The 12,379-nt window shown below is 36.4% G+C and overlaps 1 protein-coding gene across 3 annotated transcripts in view; it reads right to left on the bottom strand.

Annotated features, from left to right (window-relative positions):
- Positions 1-12,379, bottom strand: part of CUL3 (cullin 3) — a 96,863-nt gene that overhangs the window by 2,769 nt on the left and 81,715 nt on the right. For all 3 annotated transcript variants that reach the window (XM_067740398.1, XM_067740399.1, XM_067740400.1), the window contains 2 exons: positions 10,338-10,524; positions 466-611 (listed from right to left, as the gene is read on the bottom strand). In XM_067740398.1, coding sequence (XP_067596499.1) covers positions 466-611; positions 10,338-10,524 — 333 coding nt within the window. The remainder of the gene's footprint in view (positions 1-465; positions 612-10,337; positions 10,525-12,379) is intronic.

Genomic DNA, 12,379 nt, shown 5'->3' with positions numbered 1-12,379 from the left:
ACTTCCTATGTGTCTTCATTCAGCTCTCTATCTTCAACCAATACTTTATTCAGCCCTAATCACCTTGTTCCTCACTATTCCAATGGCTTCACAATGGTCTTCCCCTCCTTAGTTTCCTAACTTTTACTCAATAAATAAGCCATTAATTTTTAGAAGTACAGGTAGTTTGTTTTACATCAAAGTACTAAATAGCAGTGAAAAGCTTTTTCTTTATTCTTCATGTGACAATATTCTATTATTATCTTCATTACAAACATATTAGTTCTTAAAGTGTGCACATATTTTGACGCATTGCTATGTTTAACTATCAAGCAAGTACCATGCTTTTAATAATGTGTTATTTGACTACGGTTTTCTAATTTTAAGACTGTATTTTAAATTAGCTGAATACAGTACTTTCCTAAATTTAAACAGTTAAAGTAATTTTGTCTTTTCTACATTAATCCAGTCTGGAAGTGTCCTCACCTCTGCTACTAACACATTGTGCTGCATCTTCTTCCTAGATTTCATTATCCGCACTATAGCAGCTTCTATCTCATGTTTTCTGTCGTCATCTACTTTCTGCCTTGTTTCTTTCCTTTCTGGGTCAGATTCACCTTGTTTGGCAGCAACTAAAAGAGAAATAAAGACATTTACCATGTGATTATGATGTAAATTTCAAAAGTAAGGAAAAATGTTTGTAAGCAAACTTAATATAATTTACTATTATCAAGAGAGAAATCAATGTCAACCTCTGAATATACACCACACATATACTTATTAAACACTCAAAAAGTGCCTAATTCAACGTTTACTTTAATAAATATTTAAATAATTAACAAGCAGTGATATAAAAATTCTTCAATTCTATATTATTCTTTTTAAATATTAGGAGTTTAATTTTACAGAGATGATAAAACCGATTTTATTTTTATAGAATTCAATGACTCCTTTCCTAGAAGAAAAACACTAGCTGGATATATTTAGCAGTAAAATTATCAGTAAATAGTTTTCATTGCTTGTAACTTCCAGAGGTTAACTAGTATTTTACCACCATGACTCCAAGTTAAACCTCACCAAAAGTACCTCAAACAGAAGAAACGTGGGGACTTTAAGAGGAGGAAAGAACAGGTATTGCCAAGATTTAGTTAACTAAATAAAAAATTTAAAGTACCACTAGAATGTCACTTAACTCCGTAACAATTCTTTTGTACCTCTCATCAATTATTCAACAATTTCTTAACATGTATCTTGGTAATTATTAAATGTCATAATCTCAATATGACTAATGCAAACTATATTCCACTCTTTAGAAGTTTTACTGTTATTCCCTATAGTCTTCAAGGCAACTGCTAAAGAAATAAGTATAAAAGTCCCTTTCTCTTATAACTTTGCTCTAATTGAAGCAGCAGAGAAAGATTTTTTTTGTTTATTTGGTCATCAATAGGAGATAGATGTGAAGTTTCTGGAGGGAGAAATTGTAAAATTACAAAGAACCATATGCAACATTGCTGACTTAGGCCTGGGCACAACCAGGAGATAGCAGACTGTACAATTTAGAAGATCATTTTGGTGTGCATATTCATTTAGCTGTTTCTAATTAGAATCCCTTGGTTAAGAATTCTGCTTCAGTATCTTCTCCCAAGTTAATCAATACCTTAATAAAAAAGAGTAAAATTAGAATAAAATGCTCAACTAAAGAAGAAAAATGCTTTTCTTCAAAAATTCAATGTCATGAGGGGAAAAAAAAGATAGAGGCACTGGATTAGATTGAATAGAACTAAAGAAACATTAAAATCAATGTAATGTGGAACCCTTGACTGAATCCTGGATCCAAAAAATAAGATATGAAAGGCATTTTTGAGATAACTGTGGACATGTAAATATGGGTGATATATAGATGTTTGGAATTAATTTTTTGGGGTGTGATACAGTATTACAATTATGTGGTAAAATCTTAATTCTGAGATAGGTATATGCTCAAGTATTTAAGTGGGAAGTGTTATAACGCTGGCAAATTAAGTTAAAATGATGTAGGAAAGGAGGCGGAGTCAAGATGGCGGTGTGGAAAGATGCGGAGTTAGCGTCTCCCCACAACTAGGGCACCTGCCGGCTGCTGGTGGGGGACTCTCATGCCCAAGGAGACGGGAGGAACTGCAAAGTGAACCGGTAGGACACAGGGTGACTGAGGGGGGGAGGAGAAGTGGAGGCCAGACAGGATCGGCACCCCTGAGGCCGGGTAGGTCAGAAGACACGGGCAGGAGGGACTCACCAGGAAGAGTGGGAAAGGAGCCTGCTGAGTTCCCAGGCCAGTCCCCTGCCCCCCAAAGTCCCCTCCAGGCCACGTAGGTCCTTGGGGGCACAGGAGGGAAGCCCAGGAGATCAGGAGGGGCCCTCCCAGACCAGAGGCGCAGGAGAGGAGAGGAGGGCATTTGCCCCACCACTTGAGCCCAGGAAGCCTGCTGAGCCCCTAGGTGAGGTCCCCTGCCCTCTGAGACCAGGTGTGGGGGGCAAGCCTGGGCCCCTTCTGTTCCTTGAGCCTAAGCTCCACCCCCCACAGCCCCCAGGGCCTTTTCCAGCCCTGTGGGTCCTGAGCATAGGCCCTGCCCACCACCCAAACCTCGCTCTTGCTTAAGCAACCCCTCCACAGCCAAGGCCCCTATCCCTTTTCCTTTTATCTCACCACTGGACCGACAGAGAACCTCAGACCCCAGGGAATATTCATCAGAGTGAGGACCACAGAGGTCCTCAGCTCAGCATGAAGACCCAGCTCTACCCAATAAGCCTACAAACTCCAGTGCTGGAAGCCTCAGGACAAACCAGTAAGGTAGGAACACAATCCCCTCATTAAAAAAAAAAAAAAAGAGAGAGACAGCAAAAAACACGTCACGGATGAAGGAGCAAGGTAAAAACCTAACGGGCCAAATAAATTAAGAGGAAATAGGCAACCTACCTGAAAAAGAATTCAGAATAATGACAGTAAAGATGATCCAGAATCTCAGAAACAGAATGAAGGTACAGACTGAGAACATACAAGAAATGTTTAACAAAGATCTAGAAGAACTAAAGAACAGAGATGAACATAATAACTGAAATGAAAATTACACTAGAAGGAAACAATTACAGAATAACTGAGGCAGAAGAACAAATCAGTGAGCTGGAAGTCAAAATGGTGGAAGTAACTGCCGAGGAGCAGAATAAAGAAAAAAGAATGAAAAGAGTTGAAGACAATCTCGGAGACCTCTGGGACAACACGAAACTCACCAATATTCGAATTAGAGGGGTCCCAGAAGAAGAAAAGAAAAAGAAAGGGTCTGAGAAAATATTTGAAGAGATTATAATTGAAAACTTCCCTAACACGGGAAAGGAAATAGTCACCCAAGTCCAGGAAGCACAGAGTCCCATACAGGATAAACCGGAGGAAAAACACACCAAGACACGTAATCATCAAAGTAAAAAAAATTAAATTCAAAGAAAAACTATTAAAAGCAGCAAGGGAAAAAACAAGAAATGACATACAAAAGAATCCCCATAAGGTTATCAGCTGATTTTTCAGTGGAAACTCTGCAGGCCAGAAGGGAGTGGCAGGATACACTTAAAGTGATGAAAGAGAAAAACCTACAACCAAGATTACTCTACCCAGCAAGGAGGTCATTAAGATTCGATGGAGAGGGCTTCCCTGGTGGCACAGTGGTTGGGAGTCCGCCTGCCGATGCAGGGGACGCGGGTTTGTGTCCCAGTCCGGGAGGATCCCACATGCCGTGGAGCGGCTGGGCCTGTGGGCGATGGCCGCTGGGCCTGCGCGTCCGGAGCCTGTGCTCCGCAATGGGAGAAGCCACAACAGTGAGAGGCCCGCGTACCACCAAAAAAAAAAAAAGATTCAGTGGAGAAGTCAAAAGCTTTTCAGACAAGCAAAAGCTAAGAGAATTCATCACCACCAAACCAGCTTTACAACAAACGCTCAAGAAACTTTGCTAAGGGGGAAACACAAGAGAAGAAAAAGACCCACAAAGACAAACCCAAACAATTAAGAAAATGGTAATAGGAACATACATATTGATTATTACCTTCAACGTGAATGGATTAAATGCTCCAACCAAAAGACACAGACTTGCTGAATGGATACAAAAACAAGTCTCATATATATGCTGTCTAGAAGAGACCCACTTCAGACCTACGGACACATACAGACTGAAACTGAAGGGATGGAAAAAAGATATTCCATGCAAATGGAAAGAAAGCTGAAGTAGCAATACTCGTATCAGATAAAATAGACTTTAAAATAAACACTGTTACAAGAGATAAGGAGGGACACTATATAATGATCACAGGATCAATCCAAGAAGAAGATACAACAATTATAAATGTTTAGGCACCAACACAGCAGCACCTCAATACATAAGGCAAATGCTAACAACCATGAAAGGAGAAACTGACAGAAACACAATAATAGTAGGGGACTTTAACACCCCACTTACACCAATGGACAGATCATCCAAACAGAGAATAAATAAGGAAACACAACCTTTAAATGACACAAGAGACCAGATAGATCTAATTGATATTTATAGAACATTCTACCCAAAAGTGGCAGAATACACTTTCTTCTCAAGTGCACATGGAACACTCTCCAGGATAGATCACATCTTGGGTCACAAATCAAGCCTTGAAAAACTTAAGAATATTGAAATTGTATCAAGCATCTTTTCTGACCACAATGCTATGAGACTAGAAATCAATTACAGGAAAAAACCTGTAAAAAACAAATACATGGAGACTAAACAGTGCTCTACTATACAACCAAGAGATTGAAGAAATCAAAGAGGAGATCAAAAAATACCTAAAACAAATGACAATGAAAACACGACGACCCCAAAACCTATGGGATTCAGCAAAAGCAGTTCTAAGAGGGAAGTTTATAGCAATAGAATCTCACCTCAAGAAACAAGAAAAATCTCAAATAAACAATCTAACCCTACACTTAAAACAACTAGAGAAAGAAGAACAAAGAAAACCTAAAATCAGTAGAAGGAAAGAAATCATAAAGATCAAAGCAGAAATAAATGAAATACAAACAAAGAAAACAACAGCAAAGATCAATAAAAGTAAAAGCTGGTTCATTGAGAAGATAAACAAAATTGATAAACCTTTAGCCAAACTCATCAAAAAAAAAAGGGAGAGGACACAAATCAATAAAATTAGAAATGAAAGAGGAGAAATCACAACTGACACTGCAGAAATACAAAGAATTATAAGAGACTACTACCAACAACTATATGCCAATAAAATGGACAACCACGAAAAAATGGTCAAATTCTTAGAAAGGTACAATTTTCCAAGACTGAACCAGAAAGAATTAGAAAATATAAACAGATGTATCACAAGTAATGAAATTGAAACCATAATTAAAAATCTTCCAACAAACAGAAGTCCAGGACCAGATGGCTTCACAGGCGAATTCTATCAAACATTTAGAGAAGAGCTAACACCCATCCTTCTCAAACTCTTCCAAAAAACTACACAGGGAGAAACACTCCCAAATTTATTCTACAAAGCCACCATCATCCTGATACCAAAACCAGAAAAAGATATCACAAAAAAAGAAAATTATAGACCAATATCACTGATGAACATAGACGGAAAAAACCTCAAGAAAATACTAGCAAACAGAATCGAAAAGCACATTAAAAGGACCATACACCATGATCAATGATTGGGAATTATCCCTGGGAATTATCCCAGGTATGCAAGGATTCTTCAATATATGCAATCTATCAATGTGATACACCACATTAGCAAATTAAGGAATAAGAACCATATGATCATCTCAATAGATGCAGAAAAAGCTTCTGACAAAATTCAACACCCATTTATGATAAAAACTCCAGAAAATGAGCATAGAGGGTACCTACCTCAACATAATCAAGGCCATATATGACAAACCCACAGCAAGCATCATACTCAATCATGAAAAACTGAAAGCATTTCCACTAAGATCAGGAACAAGACAAGGATGTTCACTCTCGCCACTATTATTCAACATAGTTTTGGAAGTCCTAGCCATAGCAATCAGAGAAGAAAAAGAAATAAAAGGAATACAAATTGGAAAAGAAGAAGTAAAACTGTCACTGTTGGCCAATGACATGATATTATATGTAGAAAATCCTAAAGATGCCACCAGAAAACTACTAGAACTAATCAATGAATTTGGTAAGGTTGCAGGATACAAAATTAATGCACAGAAATCTCTGGCATTCCTCTACACCAACAATGAAAAATCAGAAAGAGAAATAAAGGAAACACTCCCATTTGCCACTGCAACAAAAAGAATAAAATACCTAGGAATAAACCTGCCTAAGGAGGCAAAAGACTTGTACTCAGAAAACTATAAAACACTGATGAAAGAAATCAAAGATGACATAAACAGATGGAGAAATATATCATGTTCTTGGGTTGGAAGAATCAATACTGTGAAAATGACTATACTACCCAAAGCAATCTACAGATTCAATGCAATCCCTATCAAACTACCAATGGCATTCTTCACAGAATTAGAACAAAAAATTTTACAATTTGTATGGAAACATAAAAGACCCCGAATAGCCAAAGCATCTTGAGAAAGAAAAACAGAGTTGGAGGTATCAGGCTCCCCGACTTCAAACTACACCACAAAGCTACAGTAATCAAGACAGTACGGCAGTGGCACAAAAACAGAAATACAGAGCAATGGTACGGGACAGAATGCCCAGAGATTAACCCACGCACATATGGTCAACTAATTTACGACAAAGGAGGCAAGAACATACAATGGAGAAAAGACAGCCTCTTCAATAAGTGGTGCTGGGAAAACTGGACAGCTACATGTAAAAGAATGAAATTAGAACCCTCCCTAACACCATACACAAAAATAAACTCCAAATGGGTTAAAGAATTAAATGTAAGACCAGACACTATAAAACTCTTAGGGGAAAACATAGGAAAAACACCCTTTGACATAAACCACAGCAAGATCTTTTTTGACCTACCTTCTAGAGTAAGGGAAATAAAAGCAAAAATAAACAAATGGGACTTAATTAAACCTAAAAGCTTTTGCACAGCAAAGGAAACCATAAACAAGACAAAAAGACAACCCTCAGAATGTGAGAAAATATTTGCAAATGAAACAACAAAGGATTAATCTCCAAAATATACAAACAGCTCATGGAACTCAATATAAAAAAAACAAACAATCCAGTTTAAAAATGGGTGGAAGACCCAAATAGACATTTCACAAACGAAGACACACAGATGGCCAAGAGGCACATGAAAAGATGCTCAGTATCACTATTTATTAGGGAAATGCAAATCAAAGCTACAATGAGGTATCACCTCATGTTGGTCAGAATGGCCGTTATCAAAAAATCTAGAAATAATAAATGCTGGAAAGGGTGTGGTGAAAAGGGAACTCTCCTGCACTGTTGGTGGGAATGTAAACTGATACAACCACTATGGAAAACAGTATGGAGGTTCCTTAAAAAACTAAAACTAGAATTACCATATGACCCAACAATCCCACTACTCGGCATATACGCTGAGAAAACCATAATTCAAAAAGAGACATGTACCACAATGTTCACTGCAGCACTATTTACAATAGCCAGGACACGGAACCAACCTATATGTCCAATGACAGATGAATGGATAAAGAAGATGTGGCACTTATATACAATGGAATATTACTCAGCCATAAAAAGAAAACTGGAGTTATTTGTAGTGAGGTGGATGGACCCAGAGTCTGTCACACAGAGTGAAGTAAATCAGAAAGAGAAAAACAAATATATATTAACACATATATGTGGAATCTAAAAAAAAGAGGTAGACATAGAAAATGGACTTGAGGACATGGGGTGGGAGGGCGAAACTGGGGCGAAGTGAGAGTAGCATTGACATACATACACTACCGAATGTAAAATAGTTGGCTGATGGAAAGCAGCTGCATAGAACAGGGAGATGGGCTTGGTGCTTTGCAATGACCTAGAGACGTGGGATAGAGAGGATGGCAGGGTGGCTCAAAAGGGAGGGGATATGGGGACATGGCTAATTCACTTTCTTGTGCAACAGAAACTAACACAGTATTGTAAAGCAATTATACTCAAATAAAGAACTATTTAAAAAATATTTTAAAAAATGCTGTAGGAAATATATACATATATGAATGGAGAGAGGGAGAGCACAAGGGTGGAAATAAGGGTGCTTGAGCAAATGTGGCAAAGTCTTAATGATTATCTATTAGAGCATTTTTCACTTTTCCTGCAGATGTGAAAATATATAAAATAAAATGGTGGAGGGAAAAAAACTTTTTAACAATCCACTTGGTTCATCTAAATCTGGTCACCTAAATTAATATACTCCAAGATAAATGGGAAGATTGTGGTGATACACACTGAATTATGATGTTTTTAAAAATGTGAGGGCAGGAGCTCACTCCCAGAGCCTAGCACAATACTCTCTGCATTTAAGAAGAGCATAACAAGGGTATGTGCTGTGTAAGTGGGTACCTAAGTATCTAGATGTATTAGGAGGAAAGGGACAGAGAAGGTGAGTGCTGGTGGTGGGGAAGGCTGTCAACTATAGAAATCACTGTAAAATACAACGAATCTAATTCTTTTCAAAGGTTGTGTTATTTGAGTAAATGCTTTTCAGTTTTTGCTTGAATGTCTATTACTGACCACAGTAAAAAGCAGCATAAGTAGGTAAGATCAGCCTCTCTGAATATTTGATTACGAGCCTGAGTACTTTCTCAAAAAGGCAAACATGTATTTTCACAACTTTAAAAACACTATGTGGTCACAATACTTATCACCAGAGAGAAAATTTTAACTTCTACAAAATATCAGTAAGAGCCAAGATAATCTAAGCACCATTTCAAAATGAAAAACATTTTTCTTTACAGAATTTTACAGCTGAAAAGAACTTTAAAAGGTCATCGAGTCAAATTCTTCATCATGTATAACTATATTCCTATTTTAATCAGATCTAAAATACTATACACACACACTTAACACCAAAAATTAACAATCTATGAAGAAGACTATTTTTCTGATAATCACAATAATATCTGACAATATTTGCAGGACACGATGGAATCTTGCATTACAAAGACACTTATTTATTTAGGATAAAGCAGGGTGAGGCTGGGTATTTCAGATATGTATCACCATATATCCTCCAAATCTGAAATTCAAGTAAGTCCTGATATCCAAAACCCATTTCTGCCCAAAACTATAGTCATATGTCTTGTACTGGGAGAAGAAGAAATTTTATTCCATGACCCTCCTTAGCACAGTTCTGTTTTATTTTTAATATACATGTGTCCCAAATATATGGATCAATTTTGGTGATGAAGATAAGATACAATGATAAGGTTTGCAATGATGGGACAAAGTAGTCAAGTCTGTAAAGAGAGACCACTCTGCTTTGAAAAGAATATCCAATTAGGGTCAAAAAGAAAAACAAAAGTATATTAAAATGTTCTTGAATCAATATATTCTGGCAATCAATTGTATATTTAACATTAAAATAATTTTAAAAAGACTATCTTTTATTAATATATAATGTAAAACCATTTTCAAATCAGAAAATTGTAGTCATTTAAAAAGTTAATCTTACGGTACAGACGTATTAGCTGTAATGGATAAACTAGCATTGGGAAGCTTACCTAATACTAGTTTTGAAACCAGGTAGCAAGCTACATTAGAGTTTTAAAAATCAGCAAAGGTAAAGTGCCTTTTTTCCTCCTTAAATGCATAGAAAATATACACCTTACATTGCTAAATATACAGTAAGTAGGACGTTTACCATCAACCTAAAAAAAAGCTGTACCAAAATGTGTTCACAACAGGGTCATCACTGGTTTTAAGTTAGAGAGAGAATATGGGTTTTAAAATTTTGAAACTTAGAAAGTATTTATCAAATATAAATAGTTGCATTTAAAGATTAAATTTTAAATAGGTAACTCCCAATTTTGAGAAATTTGTAAATGCTTTAAAATAGACATCAATGACTATCAATTAACCAGTTAAAAACAATTATAAATACTAATATGTTCATAAAATTATATTTCACTTGTAGAAAACCATATGGAAATAAATACTTGTTCACATTATGAATGACTTTTTTAAATGCTTACTGTACTTGGATTCAACTGCATTTTGACAGGAATACATATCAATAAAAGTGCTTTATTTCTTAAGCCTATATGTCATGCAGCACCAGAAAAGCATTACTTTTTAAAAAATAGAAATCCAACAATTAAGAATTTTTTTAGAAAGAAGAAATATATATAATTTTTTTAGAGAGAAAAATATAATTCCAGATACCTGTTTGAATCTTGACTCTGTGTAGTTTGGATGTGAACTGATCATTAACTGTAAATATGTGACCATTTTCTATTTCCTTTGACTTGGGTTCCTTTGTGAGAACCCGCTGTGTTGGTTTACCACAGGCGAGGGACTGCAGGGCTCTAACAAGTTCTCTTTCAGGGATATCTGTCTCTTGTTGGATTTCCTGAAATTTCATCAGATTAACATAATTAGATTTTTTGAAAGATTAATTAGTAAGTAAAATTGACGAAGCAGTAATTAGAGAGGTAATTCCATTAAATAATTTACAACAAAGAACTTCCTGACTATTATGACTCTAAAATCTCACTTATTTGAACAAATTAGAGAAAAAGGTAGTTCAAATTACAAAATACTGAGAAGACATGTACTTTTTGTTTCAGAGATATAAAGCGTAGTCTAAGAATGTCATCCAGCAGAGATTATTAAGGGACCTGCTTTAATATTTAGGTAAAAAACAAAGTGTTAATCAACATATGATTGCTAATTTTATAAATACTCTACAATCATCCTCTCAAGTTTATCCATACTACTCTTTTGCTTAGCAACTTCTTTCCTAGAAATAATCAAAGTAAGAGTGACCTAAGGTCTTCCATCATACTACCAAAATTTACAATCCAAGTTGACCATTTTTACTGCCTGTATAATCAAATTAAGAAAAAAATTTTTTAAATACTTGGTAATTAATACTAAATATGAAAAGCAACATGAAATATGTTTTGAAGTGCAGGTGATAATTTTTGCTACATTATTATGGTATGAATAAAATGTAATACTGAAAAAAAAAGCAGTTCAGGAAAGAGTGAATCTGTAACTTTTAAATTATATTCTTTTTTTTTTTTTTTTTTTTGTGGTACGCGGGCCTCTCACTGTTGTGGCCTCTCCCGTGGCGGAGCACAGGCTCCGGACATGCAGGCCCAGCGGCCATGGCTCACAGGCCCAGCTGCTCCGCGGCATGTGGGATATTCCCAGACCGGGGCACGAACCCGTGTCCCCTGCATCGGCAGGCGGACTCAACCACTGCGCCACCAGGGAAGCCCTCATTATACTCTTTTTATGTCAATGGGACAGTAAGAGAATTGTACATGTATATGATTTAGTCCCTTCACATCTACAGTACTGTATGGTGCAGCAAATCTTCGTATTAGGATACATCATTTTGATTCACATTGTATAAAGATGTTTTTTTCTCAAAAGGAGCTTAGGAAGAGTGGGTATAAAGATGGTGTTATTCAGAGTATGTAACTGATCTGGAGAGAGTTGTTCTCCCTTTCACAAGTCTCTGAAGAACAGTTTAGGCTTTTCTAAAGGACTGTCAGGTAAGTGAAACTGAAAGAAATGTGACCTTTAGTGATGACGATGCATGTTCCCTTGCTTCAAATGATCTCAGCATGTCTACATACTTTAGACATATAAATGTTAATCCCACCATATTAAATAGGTGCTACTAATAATTAGAATGTTAACTGTAATTATTATGTACATGATAAAAGTGACTTATTTACATGTATTATTGTTTAACCATAGTCAAAGAACCGGAAATACCTTCTTAGGTGGTATTTTAACAACTACAGATCATTCCTAGAGGTAGCTACAGATCTTATTCAAATTACAACGGCGTTATATCCTAATAAACTCATAGTACTGAATAAGCTGAAAATGCATTTAATGCGTGTAACCTACTGAACATCCTAGCTGAGCCTAGCCTACCTTAAACATGCTCAGAACACGTACCTTAGCCTATAGTTGGGCAAAATCATCTAACACAAAGCCTATTTTTTATAATGGTGTTGAATATCTCATGTAATTATTGAATATTGTACTGAAAGTAAAAATCAGAATGGTTGTATGGGTACAGAACGGTGATAAGTGTATCAGTTGTTTACTCTTGTGATCACCTAGCTGAGAGCTGCAGCTTGCTGATCCCAGCCTGGGAAAAGATCAAAATTCAAAGTACAGCCTCAACCGAATGCGTACTGCTTTGTGCCATCATAAAGTTGAAAAATCTTAAGTCAAACCAC

The sequence above is a fragment of the Pseudorca crassidens genome, chromosome 6 (genome assembly GCF_039906515.1).
Source record: "Pseudorca crassidens isolate mPseCra1 chromosome 6, mPseCra1.hap1, whole genome shotgun sequence".
Classification (NCBI taxonomy): Eukaryota; Metazoa; Chordata; class Mammalia; order Artiodactyla; family Delphinidae; genus Pseudorca; species Pseudorca crassidens.
This window is presented reverse-complemented; position numbering and strand designations above follow the sequence as displayed.